The sequence below is a fragment of the Piliocolobus tephrosceles genome, chromosome 10 (assembly GCF_002776525.5).
Source record: "Piliocolobus tephrosceles isolate RC106 chromosome 10, ASM277652v3, whole genome shotgun sequence".
In the NCBI taxonomy this organism is placed as follows: domain Eukaryota; kingdom Metazoa; phylum Chordata; class Mammalia; order Primates; family Cercopithecidae; genus Piliocolobus; species Piliocolobus tephrosceles.
The window spans coordinates 8,789,750-8,816,741 of record NC_045443.1 but is presented as its reverse complement, the minus strand read 5'-3'; the positions used below and the strand labels follow the sequence as shown (position 1 = coordinate 8,816,741).

General features: G+C 39.6%; 1 protein-coding gene across 4 annotated transcripts; it reads right to left on the bottom strand.

The window, feature by feature from the left end:
- Nucleotides 1-1,877: 1,877 nt before the first annotated feature.
- Nucleotides 1,878-26,645, bottom strand: YBX3 (Y-box binding protein 3). 4 transcript variants are annotated; one of them, XM_023195215.2, is made up of 10 exons: nucleotides 26,053-26,645; nucleotides 22,250-22,313; nucleotides 21,254-21,287; nucleotides 18,697-18,786; nucleotides 16,275-16,397; nucleotides 12,699-12,905; nucleotides 6,843-6,940; nucleotides 4,723-4,897; nucleotides 4,034-4,134; nucleotides 1,878-2,447 (listed from the first exon to the last, which is right to left on the bottom strand). In XM_023195215.2, exons 1-9 carry the CDS (start codon nucleotides 26,312-26,314, stop codon nucleotides 4,069-4,071), a joined length of 1,119 nt encoding a protein of 372 aa, XP_023050983.2. In that variant the 5' UTR covers nucleotides 26,315-26,645; the 3' UTR covers nucleotides 1,878-2,447; nucleotides 4,034-4,068. The 4 variants fall into 4 exon arrangements, with proteins under 4 accessions (XP_023050983.2, XP_023050984.2, XP_023050985.2 ...); XM_023195216.2 differs by having other exon boundaries at nucleotides 4,723-4,894; XM_023195217.2 differs by lacking the exon at nucleotides 12,699-12,905.
- Nucleotides 26,646-26,992: the final 347 nt, after the last annotated feature.

The window sequence follows — 26,992 nt, the reverse complement described above, 5'->3', positions numbered from 1 at the left end:
GTGTTATTTGACCAGTGTGGATCATTCATTAGAGCTTACCATCCCCATTCTGAAAGCCTGGGTGATTCTGGAGCTAGGTCATCAGTTAAAATAAAATGCTTTCACAAAGCATTATGGGAAAATCACAAAGCTGATGAATTCTTATTTCTGCTGCTGTACAAGGTCACCACATTTCCAGAGATTTATATCAGCATCTGTATCCTTTCTAGACTTTTTCTTATTAAACAAGATGCTTATGCCATAATATACAAAATCATTCTTAAGAGATTCTTTTCCATTTTTTACCCGAAACTAGCTTCAATCTAATTTAGCTCTAAAATGTTTCTTTAAAAGCTCAAAACATTGGTCTTTATAAACACATTTATCCACTCCAAGAGCAAAAATCTTTCAAAACTTGCATCTTTGCAATAAACACAAGAACCCTTGTAACACTGTTACAGCTGATTTACTTGTGATCTGAAAGCACCCAGCATCACTCTTACACGTAGTAGGCACTCAAATACTGATCCGCATAGTGCTGTTTTCTAATAGGTGCAATGCCATCAAATATGAATAACCACACAGTTAAGTTGTGATTGCAGTATGACAGATAGCCTTCCAGTTAATTTCTGGCTGTGGTCTCACCCCAGTAGCCTGTATTTCTTGATAAAGCAATCCAAGGTCCCTGGTTTGCTGCTGTGAAATAACGTGCTTTCGGCCCATCCTCACATCATATCCAATTTCTGTTCTTTCTGTACCTGTAACCAGTGTGTTTTCCCCAACTCCGCATTCATCATTCCATTTTTTTCTCCAGAAATAGAATAGCTACAATCCTGAAACAGATAATAGTATCTAGAAGTAAGGATATTGGGATTATATCAGGCAAAATGTTTGCAATGGCCATTAAGATACCCTCAATATTCCATCATAGAAGGCTAGTACAATTATGGATAGTTATGTAATGTAATGTTATATAGTCAATACAAATGATGAGAAGACTCTACACATGTTGATAATACGAAAAATATTAGGTGGAAAAAAAAGTCGGTGCCAAAAAGTATATGGTACATTTTAAAAACATTTTAAAAAGTATGTTTGAAATATTCTATACTAGAATAGCTTTAAAGTGAGCAGGAACAGAGAAGGGGAAGTTAGGAAAAAGAAGACTGGCTAAATAGTATAGTTGAATTATCCATAGAATTTTAAACACGGATATGTCTAATGATTGTTTTTAAGTTGTTAACATAAGCACAATTTAAGCTCATTTCCTCTTCTCAAATTTCCATTAGTCTGCCAATCACACACACACATGGACTCACACACATGAAATATGTGAAATGGATGTATTCTTAAGATATGCTAACTGGTTGCCTGGAGGAAACTGGAACCAAGATAGGAGACGTTTTTAATAGAATACTTTTTTATATAGTTGATTTTTTCTGCTTTGGCCTATTACCAATTTTTACCAACCCTTTTAACTTCAATATAATACAAGGTTCTTGAACAGTTCACATTCACCTGCTTGCCATTTATTAGGCAAACAATGCCCCCTCCACCTGCAGTGTTCTTCCCTGCAGATACTCAAATGTTTAATGATCCCTCACCTTGGGACTCCATTTAAATAGGAGACCCTCCCCACTATTTAAAATCAACATACCCGTATAATTATGCCAGTCCTTATCCTCCTACCATATCTGTTTCTTAACAGCACTTATTGCCATCTGAATTAAATTCCGTATTTGTTTATTTTCTGTATGTGCCTGGTCATTGAAACAATGGTATTTTGCTGGTTTGTTCCGTCCTAGCCACCAGAATAATGTTTATCACAAACCTAGACTCAATATGTACTGTTGCAACACAGGCTAAGGTCGGCAAAAACACACTCCTATTAAACATTTTGTCCTTTGAAGGGTAAAAATTTTATTTTTGAGGAACTTCTTACTGCACATTTTCAAAGAGAGTCACATAAGAAAGCAAAAATGTTATCCTCCCCTCATCCTAGAAATAAATAAGAAGGACATAAATTTTTTTTTTTTTTAAATCATGACACTTGGAGGTTTAGCACCAGCATCCAAAATGAACAAAAACGGAAAAAAAAGCATTTACTATATATTTCAGATTTCTTTGGCTGGGGTTCTCCCCATGCAGTATTAATATTTCTTGTTTCAATATATATATATTACCAAAACAATAAAAACCAGGAAAAAAAATATAAACCTAGCGGTTGCTGAAACTGGGGAGGCTGCTCTCTTGTCTTCTGTGCAGGAATTCCCAGGTTCTCAGCTTGCTGGAAAAATTTGTTGACATTTTCTTTTTGTAGTTGTTTCTTAAAAGAATAACCGTAAACATTCCAATGTCCAAATCTTGGTTTGTCTTCCACTTTATTGCTTGAATGTTTCTTTGGTGTTGGTAAGGTTGTGGCCTGCTTTTTGCTTTATTTCTGAATGGTCACTAATTCTTTAGGTCACCTGGGAAAAGTTAAAATCAAACTTATAAAGAGTGACAAAGTAATAATGAGTTAATGAATAAAAAGGCAGAAATTATCTGCTTTTCATATAATTACAAAAAGAGTACTTCAAATGCTCTAAATACAAACATATCTTGTATAGATCTGTAAGCAGTATGTTAATTAAATGGAAACTCTCACTTTTTAATAAAGTATTTTTATAAACCAGAAGTCAGTACATAGTAGCAAAAACTGTATAAATGAAAATTACCATTACTAATGAACAATACTCAAAATCATTTTAGTGGCTGCACCCTATCTCCTAATATGAATATACCACAATTAGTTAGCTACTTACCAAATGTCAGACAAACTAAATTGTAAAAATATTTTTTCCTAATATTTAAAATTATTTCCTTAGAAACAATACCTAGAAATAATGTTACTCCATAAAAGGTTATGATCATTTTTATGATTAATATGCTACTTTAAATCAGTTAATTCCAAGTTTGAATAGGGAACTTATTTCTGTGACAGACTGTCCATGCTACCCAAGATAAAACAGAATATTGCCCTCATAGCAAATGCCTACCTAATTAAAGGCTGACTAAAATCCCCCATCATTGGATATAAAAGCAGATGGCCTTAAGACACAAGCACTTATAATAATCCCAAAACTTCATTTATGAAATGTTAACAATTTTTGAAAAACAGCATCGACACTGAGTTTACAACCTCTCTCTTAACTAAAAGCTAATGGAAAGGGTGATAACCAAGAAGTATAAGAACTAAAGTCTCAGTTAAAAGGGTTATAGGAAAAAAAAAAGCCCAGAACTTATAATTGAGTTGATCTTTCTAGCTATAATTCTTTCTATGTAAATAAAATGTCCAAGACCTTTAAAAGACAGAAAAAAGTAGAAAATGACAAGAAAATAACAAGCTATCCTTTTATGAGAGGTTATTCTTTACCATACCCTACTGTAAACACTTCCTGTTATTTCACTGAATAATCCTTGCAACAACCCTAGTAAATATAATTAGTATCCTAATTCTTACCAGTAGCAGACAGTACTGAGACAGAGGATAAACTGCACAAGATCATCCAGCAAATGAGAGGTGCAGTAGAGCCTGCATTGGATAGAAAAACCTTGGCTCTTATACATTATGCTGCACTGCCTCAAAATAAATAAAGGTGATTATCAAAGGAAAAGGGAAGGAAAAAAAAACCCTTTAGTTTATTCTACTGTTTCTGATTACTTAACAGGTTCTGAAACTGTTTCTGATTACTAAAACCAGGCCTTTGTTAGGAACTTTTAGCATTAGTTTTCCTAAGTGGTACTAGCAGTTAAAAAACTGCCTGTCTAGAAAAAAGAAGTTGAGTATCATCAACTGTCTGAATGCTTATACCCTCACCAAAGCTTATCAAAATGAGGTCAATCCCAGAAATATTTAACCACCAAATCACTCTTTCCACAGAATCCCAACAGAGACAAAGGGTTGGCACAGATGAACTGCAGAACTAGTTTAGACTAATTTGTACTCTTGTTGAGAAACCAGTAATACTAAACAGAAAATACCAACTCAAGACTGGGCTGCCCCAGCTCTTACCCTGCCGATGGTGAAGGTGCCTGGGGAGCCTGGTGTTACTCAGCACTGCTCTGTTCGGTGGGTGGAGCAGGGTTCTCAGTTGGTGCTTCACCTGCCTTGGCCTAAAATGCAAAACAAAGCCATAAATCAGATAAAGTCACATGAGAGTGGAAAGTTCAAGACTGAAAGTTCTTCAAAGTTTGAATTTTCCTGTGAAGGAAAATTAGCATGCAAAAAATTACTCTTATGTATGAGTCAAAAATTAGTACCATATTCAGTCCCTGGCATTTCTACCAAAACAAAACAAAACCAAAACCCCACAAAAACAAAAAACAAACCAAAATTAGTGCCATAGAAGAACAGCTTACAAACGGCAAACTAAATACCACTACTCTCCATGAAGTCTGTGACATACAACTGCTGTCAACTCATGCTTAGCGGCAGCTTCCTCTCGATAAATGCCTCTCTTATTTGAAGAGCCCTAAATGTCTGAGCTCTGAATCCCCATTAGTATGGGTCATTCTTTCAGAGAATGTTAACTGGATTCAAATATTTGGTCTGTGTTATGCGCAAGGCATACCCTATATATACGGATCTTGAGCAAAATGTTTTTGTATTTGTTAAGTGGCAGGTTATCATGTGATAAAACCACTCTCAGAATGCTAGTTTGACATGATTAAAGACAATCCACCCTGACTGGCTGGACTGACCTCTTTGCCATCTTGTGAAGGAGCGTTAGGAAGACGCGGGCGACGCCGGTAATTGTAGGGACGCCGGTATCCACGGCGAACTGGCGGCTGGTTCGGACCACTGGAGGCTTGCTGATTTTCTTTATCTTCAGCCTCTCCAACTGCTGGGGCAGGTCGTGGGCGAGGAGGTCCCCTGCTGGAGGGAACACAGAACAAAAGAGAACAAGTGCCAATAGAACAAAATAGAACAAGTGCCAATGGGACAGGGCTTCTCCAGAAAATAAGGTTTTCTTTATTTTTAAAAATTAAAAAGTCAAGTGTTCAGAGCCAGGCGTAGTGGCTCACCCCTGTAATCCCAGTACTCTGGGAGGTTGAGGCAGGGTTAGGAGTTTGAGACCAGCCTGGCCAACATGGTGAAACCCTATCTCTGCTAAAAATATAAAAACTAGCCAGGTGTGGTGGCACGTGCCTATAATCCCAGCTACTTGGGAGGCTGAGGCAAGAGAATTGCTTGAATCCATGAGGCAGAGGTTGCAGCAACCAGAGACTGTGGCACTGCACTGGAGCCTGGGTGACAGACAGAGACTCCATCTCAAAAAAAAAAAAAAGTCAAGTGATCAGTACTTATTGCTAGAATTATTCACAGGCCAATGCAGCAAAAGGAATAGAGGTTTCATGAAAAAAAAAAAAAAAAAAAAAAAAAACACACACACACACTTAGTTTTCCATCATTTTCCCCTTTCATTTGAATACATATTTGCAGTGCACATACACATACTGAACACATACTCTGTTCCTATCAGACCCTTTGATAAGCACTAAGAATAGGAAAATTAAAAAAGAGAAGAGTAGTCTAGCATCTGCCTTCCATGAACAGAATTTAGTAGAGACTAAGGGAATGAAACATGAGAAGAAACGTTATTATGTGTCAGAGTCTGTGCTAGTCGGTTTTCAAATTAAATATTTAATTTGAATGGTAATTCTGTGGATGAGATTTATAACGAGAAAACCAAGAAGTTTAGACGATAAAGTGTATGGTTGAGCTGTATAAAAGTGCTGCTTTCATAGGTTAAAAAAGGTCAACTATGACTTTCCAAGATCACATAGCCAGGGACTGACGAAGCTGAACCTCACACATGCTACTGCATCCTTTTTGTTCCAATAAGACATTTCTATGCCATCTCTTTTATTTGAAAGTCCTTAGTACTTAATCATTCCTGATTATGCCTAAAACTGAACCTTGTGAAGAAAAAGGATACAATCCTTTTACAATTATGTTGGTAGAATCCTTTCCCAGTATAATATACTTTTTCTCCCTTTAATAAACCCATATTGACACATTTCAAGGTAGCATAAACACCATTCAGGAAGGAAGTTGTAGTTTTTCCACTTACCACAAAGGGTAAGATAAAAGAATGGGCAGGCTTATAGTATAAAAGGCTTCAAAGGGATCTTAGGGAGGGAGTCTAGCCTAACTCAGTCTTCAAAAGGAATAAAGCACAAATACAATAACCCAGCATTCACTAATATTAGCCTCAATGGTGGTAATAACATCTAATACATATTGAGGCCTTTATCAGGTACCACACTAATTATCTTAGTTGCATTAGTACCTTTAATCCCCAACTACAGAATATCTCTGTTTTCAGACAGGGTCTCACTCTGTTGTGCAGGCTGCAATGCAGTCCAAGAACATACTTCTAACGAACTGTAGAGCAGGAAGATAAATTCAGGTGATCTGATCATACTCTGATTTAACCCCTCTACTGGACTGCCTCAAGGATTAATATTCAGTATCCCAAACACCCTCTGACACTCAATTCTTCCTCCATTTGCAGCATGACCACGGAATTGCCCACCAATAATTTATCTGATTTATTTTGATAAAAATTAAGTACGAATTTACATCATATTACAGTTCCAGAATACAAAATGATGCTTTGGCGCAGAGATAACTAAAACATCTAGTATTAAGTAGGGGGGAAATGTCACACCACCACCTGAAAACTCTGGCATGCAGTCAAAGCATTCACATCTTCTAGATATATAATGAATCCATTAAAAACAGAACCACACGGTCCTCATTCTACCACTGTGCACACAAGTCCTTTAATGGGCAATTAGTGGAAAATGCGACATACCTACGGTACCTTGGGCGGTAAGCTGGATTTCGATGAACCGGTCCCTGAAGTTGTGCTCCCTCTGGGACTCCATCCTTCATCTCTCCAATCTCACCAGCCTGGAGAGGCAATGAGAGCTGACAGTGAGTGTCACAGCACAGGGGATAAGACACAGCGCATACAGCTATGTTCAGAACATTTTTTAGAAGTAAAAAATAAAATGCTTCACTACAAAGCTAGGCACTCTCAGCGGTAACACAAACTATTGATGAGTAAATCTTTGTGAACGACTGAAAAGGAAGACAAACCTAGTCTGACTAGAACAGTCATTTGCTTAATCCCAGAGCACCTCACTTTATTTTCGTGCATCAATTTAATATTTTGAAATCGGATACATCTCATTCATCTCTTTAAATAAAATACTCTTCTATTTTTCTTTACAACAAAGTTACTTTAATCCAGTGGAATAAAATTAACTTATTGTACTACTTCCAGGGGGAAGAAAGAACAACTTAAAAAACAAACAAACAAAAACCCACCAATAATGCCTGCAATTCTTTACCATACAAGCCATAGCTTAACTTTATTTTCTTATCTCAAAACATCCCTTCCGCCTCCTAGGAGCCAAATACTGTCCTTCATATTTTGTCAAGAAAAGAGAAACAGTCAGAAGACAGTTTCCACATTCTCACTAGCAAATCTACCAAGCTCCCTGTATTTACATTAGGATATTCTTGTCTCCCATTACCCTGGATAAGTGATCCAAGCTCAAATTTGAAACCAACAGCCTCTCTATTCTCATCAAGTAGATACAGCATGTTAACTCTATCCTTCACTATATATTTTTGCCTTTTCTATCATTTCCATCCAAGCATATATACCCAGTGAAACAGCACCCATACTTTTCAATTTCTTAAAAGTCTGAAACAAGCACAAAGTTACAGAAAAGTTACATATAATTCTCAAATCCCATTCGAGTTTCACCATTTGTCCCAATGATGCCCTTTATAGCAAAAACACCATTTAGAATTATGCACTGAAGTAAGTTATATCTTTTTGTTTGGAGCAATTATTTATTTATTTATTTGAGATGGAGTCTTGCTCTGTCGCCAGGCTGGAGTGCAGTGGTGTGATCTTAGCTCACTGCAACCTCCGCCTCCCTGGTTCAAGTGATTCTCCTGCCTCAGCCTCCCAAGTAGCTGGGACTACAGGTGTGTGTCACCACGCCCGGCTAATGTTTTGTATTTTTAGTACAGATGGGGTTTCACCATGTCCGCCAGGATGATCTCAATCTCTTGACCTCGTGATCCACCCGGCTCGGCCTTTCAAAGTGCTGGGATTAGAGGCATGAGCCAACACGTTGGTTTTCATGACCTTGATGCTTTTTTAAAGATTACAAACCAGTTATTTTGTAAAATATCCCTCAACTTAGGTTATTTGGTGTTCACTAGTGATTAGATTTTGTTTTTGCATCCCCAGCAAAAGTGACACTGTATTCTCCTCACTGCATCCTGTGAGGTGGCATATAGTTCCAATTTGTGCCATTACTGACAACGTTCACTTTGATAAGTGGTTAAGGTGGTTATCTGCCACCAGGGTCCTCCTCTGTAAGTTGACTCTTTCCTTCTTTGTAATAATTAATGAGTCCTTTGTGAGGAAGTACTTACAAAGTGTATACATATACTATTCCTTATCATATTTTTCAATATATTGTTTTATTTATTTATATTTTTATGGACTCATGGTTTTCTATTTTATTCAATGAGTTGTAATCTGTTACTATCATTACTGGCCAACGGGAACCCCTTCAAGCTGGCTCATATCCTTTTGACATGTTTCCAACATTCTTTGAGTACTTCTTCCCTTTCTGGCACAACATGATGTTCCAGGCTCATATTGTACTTTCTCTGTCCCAGCTCTGAAATCAGCCATTTCTCCAAAGGGAATTCTTTTTGTTTGAGAATGTTATTTAAAAACAAAAAATTGGGAGACAGGTATGCTCAATGCTGTTACTAAGGTATCACTGCTTTCAGGAACTTTCAGTAGACAGAACTATGGAACACATATACACACAATGTTACATATATATGTGTGTCTATGTATGTGTATGTATGTGCGTGTATGGCAAACACACATGCCTACCTTGATCTGCCCATCTAATGTCTGTATAAGTTGTTGGTGAGATAAGGGGTAAGGGAGAGACGGGCAACTCTGCACTGTAAAACGCAAATCAAATCACGCAAAAATCTTGCTCTGATCTCGTATCTTCTTCCAGCTACTCCCCCATTTCTTTACAGACATACATACTAAAGAAAAACCAAACACCATGACCACCACTACAGAAACCTCAATGGGGGATATGTCTCCTCCTCTTTGCTGTTTCTTAAGTTCATTCTATTTAAACTTTTGTCTTCACTAAACCACTAACCTCCAAGTTACCAAATCTAATAATCAATTCTCAGCTTAATCTCCTCTACTTATCAACAAGCATTTAACACATTTCATTCTTGAAATACGTTCTCCTTGGCTGCTCCTTCTCATTGTCCTTTGCTAGACAATCCTCATCTTCCTAATCTTTAATTGTTGGTGTGTCCCAGAACTTGATCCTGGAATCCTATTTCCACCTACACTCACCTTATAGTTAATCTCATCCTGCCCCTATGGCTTTAAATATCCTGTTTTATAACTCCAAATCGGCCAGGCGCGGTGACTCACGCCTGTAATCCCAGCATTTTGGGAGGCTGAGGCGGGTGGATCACAAAGTCAGGAGATTGAAACCATCCAGGCTAACACAGTGAAACCCCATCTCTACTAAAAATACAAAAAAAAAAAATTAGCCAGGTGTGGTGGCGGGCACCTGTAGTCCCAGCTACTCGGGAGGCTGAGGCAGGAGAATGGCATGAACATGGGAGGCGGAGCTTGCAGTGAGCTGAGATCACGCCACTGCACTCCAGCCTGGGCGACAGAGCGAGACTCCATCTCAAAAAAATACATAAATAAATAAAAATAAATAAAAAAACCCTCCAAATCATTATTTACAATCCCATTTCTCCCCTTCAGACTCCCATTCACGCTCTTCCTGGGACCTGATGGACTTGATCCCTTGCTCCATTTAGGTCTCTTCTCAACTACAACTTAATGAACTCCTCAAAATGCTGTCAACCACTGTATGTAAGGCTACACCTTCCATCCTCCAGCCACTTCCTACCTCTTCCCTCTACTTTATTTTTTCTGTCTACTTAACACCTCCACTTGTACGTGAATTTAATGTGAGAAAAAGACCTCCAAAGAATTTTTACCTTTCCCTCCAAACCCAATCTTCTTCAATATTCCCATATTTGTTTAAATCAAAACTACAGAGGTATTATTTACTCCTCATACAATACATTGCCATTCCTCACACTCCTCATTCAATCCATCATGAAATGATGACACCTCTATATGCTTAAAACATCTTCCAGATCTAACCATTTAGTGATACCTTGCACTGACAGCTTCTCTAAAACAACCCATGTTCACCTCTCTACTGAGAAGATTATAGCAGCTGTTCTCCCTCCTTTTAACTCTTGCCTTCTGTGGTCTAGTCTGCCTTCTGTGGTCTAGTCCCAACAAAACAGTCCAATAATCTCTTAAGTGTTTCTTTACTGTTGAGATCCCTTTACTGGCTTATTATCACATTTACAGTAGGTCAAGTCTTCACAGTGGTCTACCAGCATGACTGACCTCCCCTGAGATCTCACCTCATACCCTCCCCCGCTTCACTCACATCATCCCCATCACATGAGCCTCTCTTTAGTTTCCTAAGTAAGCGCGGCCATTTCTTCCTCAGAAACTGTGAGTCACAAAAAAAGACTGACAGAAACAGCAATTAAGGTGTATAAAGGATGAGAGTCTGGCAGAAAGACTGGGTGACATGAACAAAATGAATTAAAATTAAGTTCTACCACTTCTTGTCCATGTAAAATAAAAGTTGCTGATTTTTAGAAATAATCAAATTCCTCCATTTGTGACAACAACAAAAAATATGGAAACCACTGTTTCCCTCAGGCTATAGAGAGAACTAAAGAACTGATTCCAAGTATCTGTCACTTGGTAGATGCCACAATGTTGCTCCCTTCCCTCCATCATATAATTATTTTCTCAAAGACAAGTACCTAGTAGCTCAGTGAACGATTCTACTTAATTTTCAAATCTATAGAACTATTTTCTTTAAAAATGGAAGTCATTCAGTCACTAATAAATCATGCTACATTATGTCCTTGCATAAGGCAAATATATTCCTATTTTTTTCTATTATGCCCAATAAATTTCATAGCGTTGTAATAGAAAATGTTGGCAAAGACTTTTCTATTTGATCTCAGTAATTTTACCATCCTAGAGATCCATCTATATATTTTTAAGACATCACACTGACAACTTTGAAGTAGCTTAGTTATATGGATGAGAGCTTTAGGAATTTTCTTTTGATGATCTTGACTGGCTCAATCAGACTGCTTAGCCAGGGAACTAGTAGATATTATACAGATTATTAAAAAATACTGTTTAAAGGATCAAGACAACTTTTACTTCTGACATGGAATAGGTAGGAAAGTCAGTCATTCAGTCAACAACTAAATGCAGTTAGGTTACGGGAATAAGTGTACATGTTCAAAAGAAGCTTTCGATTAGCTTCTGCACATCATGTTTTACGTGGCACTAAGGAACGACTTTGTTCTGAAACTTCAATTCCTAAGGTGAAATACATTTTATTTCAAAAGATACGAAAAAGAATCACCATGCTTTCAGCAAACGTGATATATGTTGTATATGCCAAACACTAAGCAGGAGTATTTCAGGAAAGCACTACTAAGACACTAAAAACAAGTGCATATTACAACATATTACAATCTCACTGACTTTTCCTGTCCTTGTTTCCTAGAAGCCCAGAGTGCTGCCCTAAAGCTACTATGTCTCATGTACCCAATCTCTCCATATATGTAAGTCTACTTGTTATTTTTAGCACATTTGTCAGGGGCAGCTGTTGAAGAGTAGAAGGAAAAAAACAAGAAAGAACACAGTCATGCATGATGGGACAGGAGAAGGGTAGCAAAGAACAGACTGAACATAATGTTCAGTCAAAACATCTAGTGGGAGGGAAAGAAAGAAACCCCAAGGACACTAAGGAGAAAAAAGTTGTGGCTAGTGATAACAAAAATGATGACCTAGCCCTAGTTTTCCAAGTTCCCCAGGAACTGCAAAGTTGATGTAAGGTTTATTAAGCACAAAACAAACTCATAACAGCTGTACTAATATTTTGCAGTAAAAAAGCAGAATCAATAATCAACAACCTCCGTTGTGGTAGGTTGCCTTTAAAAATCAGCAGTATCTCATTTAAATCTAATACTTTATAAACGTTATTTATGCTGTAGGCATCTTTTGCTAAATCCTTTATATTTAACCATCACAACCCTATGGTGCAGGCATTTAATGCCCCCATTTAATGGATGAACTTAATCTAAAACTTGGTTTACTCAAAACCTCACAAGTAAGTAAGTAGCAGAAACAGGATTCAAATTAAGCCTGACTTCAGAGTCCAAGCTCTTACACACTCCACCTGTCTTGTTACCTTAATTATTTTTTCATCCTTCTATCAACTAGAAACTTTAGCTACGAGGGTTCCCTATTACAGGCATGGAACACGTGGTTTTGCTTTTAGAAATGTTACCGGAATGACTGCTTTGAAAAAGCAGACTGAAGGCCTTGCCTCAAGCTTTTGTAGCATCAGGAAGCCATAAGCAAGGTTTCTGGCAGCTGGTGTTGGAGGAGGAGGAGGAAGAGGAGGCAGAGAAGGACGGAAGGGTGAGGATTGCTGAAGAGAAGTCTCAGTTGCAATTTTACCTGTATTCTGTTGGGATGGGGTAAGACCCGTGAGCGACGGTCAAAGGTCTGTCCCACGTGGTAAGGCGGGAACCGCCGCTGCCGGTACTGAGGGCGATACTGGGGGCGGCGCAGCTGATTCCGGGCCCCAGAGAACTGCCTATCAGTGGCAGGGGGGTCAAATCCTTCACTGCTGCCGCTCCCTTCCTCCTCCTCCTCCCCAGCGTACTAGCGAAGCAAAGAAACAGAGATTCAGAAGAAGTTTTAGCAAGGAAAGAACCAAAGAACACCATTTAGGATGAGTATCACCAAAAGAAAATCTCCCCAAAGCAATAATCCTTTCCATTATACAGACAAAATGCATTTAACCCAGATTATCATGTGATTTCCTGGGATAAACTACATTAAGATTAGAGTAGATCTGTGCAGATAAAATACCAAGAAGCAGAAAAGCAAGAGCAATCAATCTACAGTCAATTTAATATTCATCTAATTAGAACTGGTATCAGCTAACCAACCACCCGAAGAGTATCTGCAAAGCTTAAAACGTTTAGCTCCATCAAATGCGTGTCTCCCAGGATTTACCATCCACTGAGGCAATGTCAGGGAAAAGCCAAAAAAGAATACATTTTATGATGTTACCAACATATTTGACCCAAGTGGTATTCTTCCTACAACAGTCTGTAAAGTGTGGATGGGATCTCTGAAAACTTCCAGGGGTCAGCGAGGTCAAACTATTGCCATAATATTACTAAGATGCTATTTGCCTTTCCCAGGCATTCTCTCAGAAGTATATGGTCTCCCAAAGGCTACAATGACATGTGGTCTCTCAGCAGACTGAATGCAGAAACGGATGTGAGAATCCAGCTATCTTCTATTAAACCATACATCAGAGATCTGCAAAAGTATAAAGCAATACCACTCTTTTCAATTTAAATAGTTTTTTCCATAAATACTGTAATTTTCATGAACATATAGTTATTTTAAATCAATTAATACTTTAAATTTTACTTTCTAATATAATACTAATATAAATACACATTGACAAAAGCTCTAGGATCCTCAATAACATGTAAACATATAAACAGATCCCAAATCCAAGAAGTTTGAGAACCACCGACCTATGGCATGACTCCCTTTATATGTTTAAGAGTAAAGCTTAACCATACTCTGATGGTAATAAGCCCTAATACTGGAGGTTTCTAAATACAGAACTTACTAACAAAGGAAATTACTGATTCATTTTATATTTTTCCTCTAAATGATATCATATATTACCATTTTACATTTTAAAAAACCAAACATCCTACAAAGGCTATGTGATTTCATATCTGACTTTAAAGGGGATATGCAATTGTCTTTAATGGGAAGTAACTAGATTTTAAAATGAATACATAAAAAAAGCAAAATAATGACCCATTACTTTTTTTACAGGTGTATTTAAGCTTTGGACCCTTCCAGAACAAGTGCACATGTGCAACCAAACTCCCCCTCCAAAAAAGCCTCAACTAGTCTAACTTCAAAAAAAATCAAGCCTTTCTACTCTTCATAAAACCTCTACCAAACATGAGATTCACAATTATGTAAATGTTTATTTGCACAGAAAATGCTTACCAAAATATTAAGTGTGAGACAACATAAACTGTTTTTCTTCTTAGACTTATCTTTCTCTTTTGCATTTCACACAATCAAATCTTTAAGAGTTTTACAAAGCATAATAATGGCACCTGGCCGGGCGCGGTGGCTCAAGCCTGTAATCCTAGCACTTTGGGAGGCCGAGACGGGTGGATCACGAGGTCAGGAGATCGAGACCATCCTGGTCTACACGGTGAAACCCTGTCTCTACTAAAAAATACAAAAAACTAGCCGGGCGAGGTGGCGGGCGCCTGTAGTCCCAGCTACTCGGGAGGCTGAGGCAGGAGAATGGCGTAAACCCGGGAGGTGGAGCTTGCAGTGAGCCGAGATCGCGCCACTGCAATCCAGCCTGGGCGACAGAGCGAGACTCCGTCTCAAAAAAAAAAAAATAATGGCACCAGCACTGCTGAACACGCTCTTTTGAGAGATACTGAACAAGTTGCTGGGACTTAGACATTACGACAAAAAAGCTCATTTATGTCTACACTTAAGAGTTTTAATAATTTTGTTTCTTAAGCGTCTTAACAATTTTGTTTCTCAATATCTTTTATATGCATAACTTTAGAATTTTCAGGTTTTGGAGGGGAAGTCTTTAAGAAAAATTTTTCACTGAATGTTTTCCTACCACTTTTACTTTTGAATTAACCTAGAAGTCAAAATAATCACAGTTAGAGCTCTGTGACTCTGATGAACTTGAAAGAGAACACGTAGGAAACGCTACAGCAGCTCTTTCCTAGCTACCCCCTCACAGCTTATTAAAAATCAAATAAGATAAGCAAAAACAAAGAAATAAGTGAGAAGTCCTAAGGAATCTGACAGAATTAATTTGGGCAGGGTGTGATGATGGCAGAATAAAGAGGAAAAGCAGTTAGGTAGACAGAAAGATGTAAATCTATCAAAACATAAAGAAAGGTCATTCTCAATCTGCAGATATTGAATTCTGTTGAATTTCTCTTTGGATGAGATAGGTAGTCACAATCTTGTGCTGACAAACATTTGGAGTTTTCTTCCATGTGTCAGTACCTGGTTCTAATTCTAGAAACACCAAGAACTGATTCAAATCTAGTCAGTTCCTCGTGACCACAAATATACTGGGTCCATTTTGGATGCCTTGAGAATACTCCTAGAAACTGAGCCTTCCAAGAAAGCTCCAGCCAGATTTGCTTACAAACTCCTTCCCCTGCATTGAAACCAATCTAAAGAACTAAAAATCCACAGAATCACTTATTGCTTCTTTCCTTTGAAATAATGGAAAAATGCTATGCTAAATAAAACAGTCTCTTAACCAAGGCAAATTAGTTAATAGTTCCATGAACTGCACTTTTATTGCCTATTCACAAGTTATTTCCCATTCTTTCACCAACGAAATTTTTATTTTCTTAGAGGTCAACAGTGTCGGCACCAAGGAATGAACAACAAGGTTAAGTCAATGATGGAAATTGCATTCCCCTTTGCCAGTGAATGTGTGACTAGGTTCTGGCCAGAAAAAAGAGCCAAATGAAGAGAAACCTTGTTAAAACCTCAGCACTGTCTCCCTTAAGTCTTCCTGTTCCAAGATAATTAAATGTCTATTACTTGTAGCCAAATATATCCTAACTGATACAACTTCTGAATGGCAAGTTTCTAATGAGACCAGTAGCTCTTTAAAAATTCTGAGCACTAAAATTTCCCCTTTAGAGTACCGTGTATACTGCTCCAGTGATGGGTGCACCAAAGTCTCAGAAATCACCACTAAAGAACTTATTCATGTAACTAATCACCAACGGTTTCCCAAAAACCTATGGAAATAAATAATAAGCATTTTAAAAAATAAGATAAAAATTTCCTCTAAAGAAAAAATAAAAATCACTTAAATCATTTGTCTCCAGGAGAAGACAAGGCATTTATCTGCTCCAAGTACATACACTTAATTCCATGCATGAAGAATTTCTCAATCACTGGTAAGTAACAGAAGCAACATACATTCCGGGGAGGGCCACGGCGTCTTCCATAGTAGCCACGTCTGTAACGGCGCCGATCAGCAGCGTAACGACTCCCTTCCACAGGAACTCCATCTGGGCCAGTCACATTGGCAGCTTCTGCACCCTGAGAAGAAAATAAAAAGATGGCCTCAAAATTAAAAAGAACATAAGCTAACTCACAAAACAGCCTTGGACTGCAAGAGTGTAAGACTGGCAGAACATACTAAGAATTCCCACTGTGATTTTAAAAAACAAATCTAGGTTTTAAACAAAGTGAGCAAGGTACTTCACAACCTGATTTAAACATGTATGGCTTGTGTGCTCCCACAACCTGAGCTTTGCTTTCTTGTCTAGTTATGCCAATCGCAAAAGCAAAGTGTAACCTCTTTAAAGAACATAAACTAGCAAATATACAACTGTCCAAGTAGAAGTAATGCTAGACCAGGAAGACTATTCCTCAGTGGGAAATATCTGAGATACTGTTACTTCCTAGAATGTGTTGAAACCTCTAGGAGGTACCAAGAGAATCCCTATTCATGGGCTCGTGTGATTCTCTGTCCAGCACAAAGGTAATGAGTGAAACTTCTCCCATTTTGGCAGCAACAAGAAGAAAGGGTCTTTGATGAATAACATTCTCCACACATGTAGTCCTTCTTTACACTTTCCTTCTTTAGACTATCCTTGAAACAGATTTAGAATTCTTATTCTCATATGGACAAATGGATAATGTTTCAAAAATGTAAAAAAAAATGTAGACCAAGAAGATTTCAGAGAACGTATTTCACATCCTACGTCAATTTGTAAAACCCCGAGTTCTGAAAACATACAGAAGAAAATTCAACCCAAAACAATTTTTTAAAAATTGGACGGGATATCAGAGATCCTCACAGACCGGCATGTGCCGGAAATCTAAAAGACTTACAAGATACCCCGGAGCTCACACTGGTAAAGATAATCACTTAAATTTCTGCATCAAATGAAATCAAGTGTTTTCTCTTAAAACACAACGGTTTGAGAGCCATTAGGAACATGAACTATGGAACGGTCTATGTGTATGTGCGAGGAACACATACAGGGAGTTAACCTGTCATTCATTCAGTTAATTTCTAATTCAGCTGCCATGACTACCTGCCATGGCAGTTGGGCTATATGTAGTTTTAGCGTGTTTTTAATCTAACTCAACATTGTTTTACTAATATCTGTAACAGACTAAACACAAAGCATAAAGGATACTACTGACATGGAATTAAATATGTAACAGTATTAAAAACTTCTGTAGCTAGTCTTCAGGATAATCCCTCAACTTCTTGGATTCAATTCACCTGAACAAAGCTATTTTAGGGTCTATCAGGATACCTTCAGCTTCCCAAAATCCAAACCAAACAGAAAACAAAATGATTAATATTCAATTTCCTTTTATTGAGATTAAAATATACTTTACCATGTATTATTTGTAGGTAGAAGTGCTTACAAGTCAGCCTGAAAACTTTACTTTGATAAAAGAAATCCGCCCCAAAGCAGTTTTTTTTTTTTTTCTTTTCGTTTTTGAAATAGAATCTTGCTCTGTCACCCAGGCTGGAGTGCAATGTCTCAGAGGTACAAACTCCACCTCCTTGGTTCAAGTGTTTCTCCTGCCTCAGCCTCCTTAGTAGCCAGAATTACAGGCGTGTGACTACACTCAGATATTTTTATAATTTTAGTAGAGATGGGTTTCACCATGTTGGCCAGGCTGGTCTCGAACTCCTGACCCCAGGAGATCCGCCCGCCTGGGCATCGCAAAGTGCTGGAATTACAGGTGTGGGCCACCGCGTCCAGCTGCAAAGCAGTTGTAATAATAAGATAGCTAAATTTTAAACTGCATTTCAAAATACATACCTTTGGTACAAAAATAAAAGTTATTTTTAAATTCAGAAATCAGCTTTTCTTTCCAAAATCAGAGTTGATCATTTATTAAATAAGAATTAAAGTATCTTTATTGCAGAATGTTTATAATGACAATGTCAAAAATATTTCTGCTGGCTGGGGGCGGTGGCTCACACCTGTAATCCCAATACTTTGGGAGGCCGACACAGGTGGATCACCTAAGGTCAGGAGTTTCAAGACCAGCCTGCTCAACATGGCGAAACCCAGTCTCTACTAAAAATACAAAAATTAGCCGGTTGTGGCGGTGGGTGCCTGTAATCCCAGCTACTTGAACCTGGATGGCGGAAGCTGCAGTGAACCAAGATCGCGCCAATGCACTCCAGCCTGGGCAACAGAGGGAGACTCCATCTAAAAAAAAAAAGATTCTGTATAAAAGTCACTTCCTTCTATTGTACAAAAATTCCAAAGTCATGTCAATTAATAAGGGGCTGACAGACAATTTACTGTGCAACAAAACTATGTGCCAGCCCTTCTGATACCCAACCACAATTTCCTCTCACCTTCTCCCCTTCAACCACATCAAACTCTACAGTCTCTCCATCTCCTACACTGCGCAGATACTTCCGTGGGTTATTCTTCTTGATGGCAGTCTGGAAAGAGAACAGAAAATTTTATTCGAAGTAAAGAGAACAGAAAATTTTATTCAAAGTATATTTCAATATTGGCCAGAGATTTCATTGCTTTCAAGTACACCAGAGTGAACCTGAAGAAACTGTTGATCAATTATTATTTTTCCATCATTCTCCCACTAACTTGGAGCTCTAAAACGACGACAAAAAAAAAACACTATAAAACTATATTCCACATTACTTTCTTGATTTGTGCTATTCATCTTGACAGGTAGATTAAACAGAACATGTTTTTCCTATAATTGCAGTATGTGCAGTGACTACACACTACTGTCACAGGCTGATCACCTGATCATATCAGCTGTATTAATTACCTCAAACCAAAGATGAAGCTGTAGCTCCATCAGCAAGGGTAAAAAAATGCTTTTGTGAGGCCTTACATATACACACAAACACATATTTTAGGGATAGAGGTTCCTGTAGACAACAGAAACTACTACCTTCAATAGGGATTTTTAAAATGCGAGCTAGGCTTGAGGGGGAAAGGAGGCAGTGATAAAGAAAAAAAATTAAAATGCCAAGGGGATAAATATTTCTGACAGAGTAAACAAAATTGTCTCAAGAATCAGAATGTATTAGCAATAATCTGGCCTCCCCCTCCTCCCTCCCATTTTGCAGATGAGTTAACATGAGGCTAACAGTTAAAGTGATTTATCTGAAGTCACAAATGTAACAGCCCCAGGGATGATGGGGGAAGTGGAGGAGAGGGAATTCATATCCCTGGACTCTACCTATATGATATTTATTCAACATTTCCCCCATCACACAATTCATATGTCAACAAATCCTATGTTCCTGATAATACATTAAAAGGTTAGTGAAGATGCTATTCTTCATTAAACATCTACATCTAAATATCCCCTTATGAATAGGTACTGCTCTCTCTTTTTCAATCAATGAAGGCAGAAAATAATTCCTGCAATGCATTTCCATTTCTTTGGCTGGTATCTCTAAACAGTTAAAGGGGCTTGAGTTTCTATGGAACTAGGTCAACCTTATTTTATAAAGCGATTAAGCATGTGTAATCCAGCCCATCCCCTAACTCTGAGTAGGAGGGAAAAGAAATAGTGAGCCAATAGAGCAGAGACCTCACCCATAGAGGAAAAAAGGCAGTTCAGGACAGGATATATGCGCACGCAGCATGAACATTCAGCCATTCCAAAAACAGCCCCTCCCTGCCGGCTCTCTCCCTTTTTCCTGTTAAACTGGGCAGGCCTCAACACACTGAGGTGACTCACCACACAACCTCACCGGGGCTGGAATCGGGTCATATACTCACAGGCTAATAAAGCCAGCCACCAATACAGCAACTTCTGAGGACCTTTACCTCTAGCAGTCTTCAGCATTCTTACCCCAAAAGGTCTATTAACCTCAAACCTCCAAGTATTATAAACAACTCTATTATGACCCTAAAAGTCACTGTATCTGAACAAAATAAATCTACTCCAATTATCTAGGTACAACTGAGATATATCCAGTCAAGTAGAAATATAAACAATAGAAACCATAGCTAGATACCACTCTCTCCAACTCCTACTGCCACTCCAATACACACACAAACCTAAACAGAAGGAAACAAAAACACAGAAAATCAGATGTATTCTGGATTTCTGCATTGCAAGAGAACGGACTGGCATTAGTACCTGTTGTATCTTCCTTATTGTTATACTATGAGAACGTATATTTCAGACAATCCACTGAAAACTAAATAAGCAAAAAGAACACTAAGGATAGTATTCCTTCTCTTAGCCTATTTTATAAAGGAAGTCTAGGACATATTAATAACAAAATAAATAACATCCTAGGCTATCAAAGCAAAGAAAAACTGAGGCACCAACAGCACAGAAGCTCCATATCTTACCCATTGCCTCTGTTTCCTGCAAATCTAAGGGAATTTGCATCTTTTGACCTGGATATGTCCTAACATGCCTCATTTAACAAGAGTGAGGGCTACCCTGGAAACTGGAAGTTTTCTCATCTTACTATCTGCTTCTCTGTGCTATTTACTTCAATTGAGAGCTGCTCTGACAGAGGAGCTTTAACCAACACCTACCCAGGCAGAAGCCAGATTGGCTCCAGGCAAACACTAAGGAGGAACCATATCAGGAGAACAGGATGCTAATATGGAAACAGACTTTTTTTTTTTTGCCTAAGGACTCAGAGCCTTTAAAAATTAGAAAGTGGTCTAACCAAATATTGCTTTATAAAACTACAAAAATAAAACTATTTGAAAACAGTTAATATGACGGGACAGAAGAACTTATTTGCCAATCTTAAAATGTGGAACCGAGCTCTTGTTGCAAAATAAATCACAGAAAGAGTTTAGATTAAAATAATAATCCATAGGACTTACTTTTGGGAAAGGGATGACAGAAGATTACATACCCCCTCCTCACATAGCAAATGTAATATTTATAATCCCTCTTACCTGATGCACAAATACATCTTCTTTGGTGTCATTTCTGTTGAAAGACAAAAAGCTCACAATTAAAGGTAGTAAGTATGTGGAAAAACTTAAAAGAACCTATGTGTTATGAATTTAAATCCCAAGTCCTCAAAACACAACACATATTTTCACTTATTTTCTACACTCGATTCAGACACCTAAAGTCAATCCTTGTTAAACATTTCTAACTCCACAAGCCACCCACCTTCTTCCTCCACATTGCCACAGTGCTTAGATCCAAGCTCATAGACTCAACATACAGAAACATCCCCTTCCTCTGTCTCTTTCTGAATCACATGGTGTGTAATCAGAGCCTTAGATTTTCCTCCCAGCAAAAGCAAAGCAAGACAGTTAAAAGGACAGGGCACAGCTGTGAACTAGGCTCTCCTTACACTGAAACTTAAAACAGCCCCCCACCCCCACCCCACCAAAGGAGACAAGAAATTGGAGGAACTTTAAGAAAGGGTGGGAAAGCAAAGAAAATGTCGATATGTAAAAACCTCAGAATATTCCCAACATCCTATAGTTGTGTTCTCATTCTTGTATGGTTAAAAGTGGCCACAGTTTACAGTTTCTACATAGGACTGGACCAGAAGTGGGTTAAAGATCCAGCTCAATTACTCACTAGTTGGGTGACCTTAGGAAAGCAGCTTAACCAGTCTAAGACTCCATTTCTCCATCTGTGAAATTATGGATATTGTCTCATTTATCCTAAGGCCCTTCCCATTTCTGATTTTGTCCCCCCCTCCTTTTTTTCCTTAATGACTAGACTTTACGAAATAAGTTATTTATTAGTGTCCTGGAAATGTATTTTAAGTAATATTTAACAACCAGTAGCTTAGAAATAAGAATATTTACAGTGCTTAGAAACCTAAAAAATTTATATAAGCCATTAATGAAGTATGATAAGGGATTTATAACTGTTAGTGCCACAATATAAGTATAATTTAAAACATGCAAATATACACACACACATACCGATTTATAAATCCATATCCATTTCTGACGTTGAACCATTTGACAGTGCCAAGGACTTTGGTTGCTAAAATAGGATTAAGCAGATAAATTAGTATCTGACCTACAAAGAGATAAAGCTCATATCACTAAGATCTTGATAACATTAGACAAAGCCTAAACATACCTAAAGAAACCATTAAAAGCTTAATTCCAAAATACATTAGAAAAAGAAAATGGAGCAAGCCAAGATATTCTAAGGAAACACTTTTCAGAAGACTAAACCTTTCTTCCTTATTCAACTTTTCAGGAAAGTCACAAGATAAGCAGTGATTATGTCTATACAATTCTGTAATCATTAAAATTGAGAAACACTGAAGGAAAAAAAATGTTCAAGAAGAATCTTACAAGTTTTAAGCTAGACAAATGTTGTAAGTTCAAAAGAGGGGCTACAATAAAACAGTGAAAGACCTTAATATATCACTTTCATACCTCGAAATATTAGGCAAACTTTAATGAGAAACAAGGTGGCTCTTTGTTAACAGGCACTCTAGAAAGACGTGAAGCAACTTGTCCAGTTGCCAAATGGGAGCCCATCAGAGGAGTCAAGAATAATAATAGAACTGCTGCTGTCTCAATCCAGTTCGGTACTTACCACCCTGAGACATGATATAACAGGTTTTTTCAAACCACATGATGAATTTGGGTTTGTTTCTTTGTTTACCTTGCTCTCTACTTCAGCATTTTCCATAAAATCCCCCTCTTTACTGTGATCACTGTCTCTACCTCATGAGCAGGACCACTTCTCTACAATGCCTGGTTTTAGCAGAATTAAGAGAAGGAATCTAAACAAAATAAAACTTCAAGTAACTTGTATTTTGTAGGTTTGTGTTTATCTCAACTATTTCAAATATGATCTTTGGAATCAATTGTGAATGACAAATTCAGTACTTCTAGGAAATGTCCCTGTCTAAATTCAGGAAGTGCAAAAAGCAATTATTGAGACTTAATGCAACAGGAAACCTGATAATAGATTACCTTAAAGACAAAATAAAGAAAAAAGGCTCAGTAGAGAATGAAAGTAATTATTAACATCAATCCATGCTGTCTCTTCATAAAATACAAAGTTTATAATTTCCAAGGATAAACAGTAAGGCTTCACTTTTAAATTCAAAACTAAAATAGTAATTAGGACTTGCTCTGTTATAGGCAGGGTTAGTTCTGAATTTTGCTAGACTGATATACTTGGGAAAATACTTTAGCTCTCTTTGTGGGGGGGAAAGAAAAACAAAAACAAAAAACATGTCTTTATATCTCCAAAGTTATGCAGTCTACATTGATTAGGCATTCTCCAGCTTTAATTCCAAAGATCTCTCATCTCTCCAAAGGAGAGATCAAACCCAGGCAATCTTAGGCTTGAGGCCACTCTAACTGGAGCAGCAAGGCAAAGGAGAAAAAAAACAGTTGATGTTTTAGACGCAAATGTACACAGAAGAGGCCCGTTTTTGATACATGCATATGCATTTAAGTCAGGCAATATTCCAAATAATATGCTTTTAGTGCCTCTTTTTATTTGCCCAAAAAATTAATTACCTGCGAAAATATAAAGACTGGAACTGTTTTTTTAATATCTAGCATTGTTGATGGAATAATCTTGATTAAAAAGGCAAAACTAACAATAAAGGGAAAAGATGACAAATAATTCTCAGGTCTAGCCTCAATCCAGGCTGAAGGTTATTTTTACTCTCCAATGTAGTTTAAAAAAAAGTTTTGTTAATTCTCCAATGTAGTTTAAAAAAAAGTTTTGTTATTCCACAAATACTTCTCCAAGGACTTCATATGATCAAATTCATTCCCACTTCTCGCTTTAAACCATAAACCCACTGCATATACACTAAGGGGAAGGGTTGGGGAGGAAGACCATAGATTTCCATAATATTTATCAGAAGGAAAATTTTTTTGCACTCGTGAAAACAGTTTTTCCTGGTCTATGTGCCTATAAACTCAAGGCCCATTTGCAAATACTAGAACATATCCATTTTAGTCAGCACTGTGCCTAGCACATCTTAGGCTTCCATGTGTTTGCTTGGCAAAAGAAAGGGGATGGCAGGACACACTAGACAGACAAACAGTGTTGAGGTGTCATGTAGAAAGGGCTATCCTTCATTTTTAGAGAGATGCAGTAAGAGTGGAAAGATAAGTCATCAGACTCATCACCAGGGCTCTGCAGAGGCAGCTGGTTGAGGAAATCAACCTTCATTTACCTGTTTCCTTTATCTTTAAAGATAGTAGTATCTGCTTTCCCAATCTCAGAAGAGTACAGGATTAAGTGAAAAACCGCAAAAGCTTTCTACAAAAATAAGGTATCATTAAGAATGTTATCTTAACAGTGCTTTGGAGAGCACAAGGTTGTCTCTCTCAGACATCTGGCAGAAAATGTTCCAATAAATATTTGCTAGAAACAACAATACAATGTACTACTGACTAGATTTAAGCAACTTTTAGTCCAGCAAAATGAGGCCTATTTTGTTTCTTAACCTACACAGGTTACAATTAGCATGTTGTTTGCTGGGGACTTAGTAAAAGCCCAGGGAAAAAAAGAGAAAAATAGTCCTCTCAAGGTGGGGAATATTGAAAGGTTGTTACACTTTTCTCACATTGTTCCCTCAACTTTCTTCCCAAAGGGGAAGCAGGGCTCAGAGAGATCAGACAAACATGCCCCACCCCAAATAGTGAAAATGTCTCCGAAGCATCCTACACCATCTGTTAACGCTCCTGTGTTCCTGTTTAAAAGAGTGAACGATATGGACACACACCCTTTAGGGAGGTTATTCACCACCCACCTGCTTTGCAAGCGTTTAAGAACTCACACAGGGCGTTACTTAAGAACAGAACGCTTAAGTTACATGACTAAACCAACAACCATCACAGAAACCCTTTCCATCCACTGCCCGCCCCCCGCCCCAAATCTGAACATTTCATCTTCCTGTTTCCCTTCCTAGGTTACAAGTGCCAAGGTAACAATGTTTTGAACTAACGTCATACTCCTACTTCCGACGAAGTTTTTTCAGCTGCTACACCACGTGCGTTCCCACAGTCCGGGAAGAGGGAAGCTTGTAGCCATTGGTGGACACTGAATGGCTGTTTGCAGCAGTGGGCACAGAGAGGGGGAGGAGGCCGTGGGACTAAGATCCAAGTTTCCCGGAGACGATTGCAACACCTCTTTGCTGGCATGCGGCCGACAGGAGCATGGCGTCTTTCCCATGCCCATGTGGGAAGGACGTCAGGGACAGACACCCGACCCTTTCTGGCAAGAAGCTTTTCTGTCTTTCCCTCCCCGTTTCCTTCTAGCGCCTTCCTCTTTCCCCAAAGGAAATGCTCTCCTTTCCCAGATCCCAAGCAAGGACCCCAAAGTGCCAGGCCCACGTGTCCGTCCTTCCCCTACGTCCACATCCATCTCTACCCAAGGTCCCCTCTCCCAGACCGCCTCTCCTTTCCTCTCCAAACGCAGGCATTTTCCACCACGGCAATCCGCGACAGTGCCCGTCTGGTAGACAGAAGTTAAGAGCTAAACTTTCTGGCTCGGAACCAGAAGGTAGGTGCACGCGGTGGCGAGGAGCGCAGGGCGCAGCGCGCTCACCTGGGAGCGCTGGCAAGGGAGACGGCCAGCGGCGGCCGGAACTGGGGACCCGGAGACCCCCGGGGACTCCGTGCTGTCAGCGTCTCCAGCCTGGGTGGGAGGTGTAGCGCGAGCTGCCCACACGTGCTCCGCGGCCGGCCGGGCCCGCCCCACTACTGCATCCCCTGCCCTCCCCGGCCTGACTCACCGAGAACTTTTTTCTCCGCGTCTTCGCTGCCGGCGGCGGTGGCTAAAGAGGCGGCGGCCGCGGTACCCGTGGCTGCGGGGGCCGCGTCCCCACCCGGGTTTCCTGCGACGTGGGCGGCGGGCGCCGGGGCCGCGGCCTGGGGCGCACCGCTGCCCACCGGGCTCTTGGGCGCGGGGTCCTGGGGAGCCGCGGCGGCCGCCTCCGTCGGAGCCTGCGGGAGGGTGGTGGTGGTGGTGGTGGTGGCCTCGCCCGCCTCGCTCATGCCTCCTCCTCCTCTGCTCTCGCTCAGGCGCCTCGGTGGCGGTTGGTCGGCGGTTAGCGCAGCTGGTGGTCGCGGCAGCCCGGGCTCGCTCTCGGGGAGGCCGGGGCGGATCTCGCGGCGCAGGCGGCGGCGGCCGAGGTGGGGTCGCGCGGCGGAGGCGGCTCGAGCTTTTGGTTGCGCGCTCGCTCTTGGGCTCCTCGCTCGATCTTACTGCCCCAAAAATGGCCCCGCACAAGTTTTTCTAGGCGGCGCACCGGCCCGGGAGGGAAGGGCGGGCGAGGGGAGAGGGTGGGGAAACTTGGCCTGGGAGTCCAGCCCTGGGCTCTCATTAGCATTTAAAGGCGCCCGGTGCCCTTTCCATGGCTCCAATCCGCCGGGACGCGAGCGCGCGGGCCGCGTTGCAGAGCCAAGGATTGCCAGGGTGAACGAGGCGCCTGGGTTGTCGTCTGGAGCGTTCCGAGGAGCCCGCGCTGCTGACCCTTTGTTGGAGCGGGGTGCAGGGGCTCTCCTCCCTCAACCTATCTTGACACCCGCAGCTGACCTATAGGAGAGGTAAAATAGGGCACCCAAACTACTCTGCGCTTTACTGTCTCAAACACTTGTTTTTAAATCTTTTGCATCTAGTCGGTCATTCAACATATATCAAGCCCCAGCAGCTATTCGTAGCACAGCCATTAA

What these genes read in the sequence shown, in the direction of transcription:
- YBX3 (XM_023195215.2), bottom strand. Translation starts at nt 26,314, where the DNA reads ATGAGCGAGGCGGGCGAGGCCACCACCACCACCACCACCACCCTCCCG. An exon ending in GGATATGGATTTATAAATCG is followed by an intron (nt 21,288 to 22,249) that starts GTATGTGTGTGT and finishes GTCTTTCAACAG; the next exon opens with AAATGACACCAAAGAAGATG. An exon ending in CCCATCCCAACAGAATACAG is followed by an intron (nt 6,941 to 12,698) that starts GTAAAATTGCAA and finishes TTGCCTCTCCAG; the next exon opens with GCTGGTGAGATTGGAGAGAT.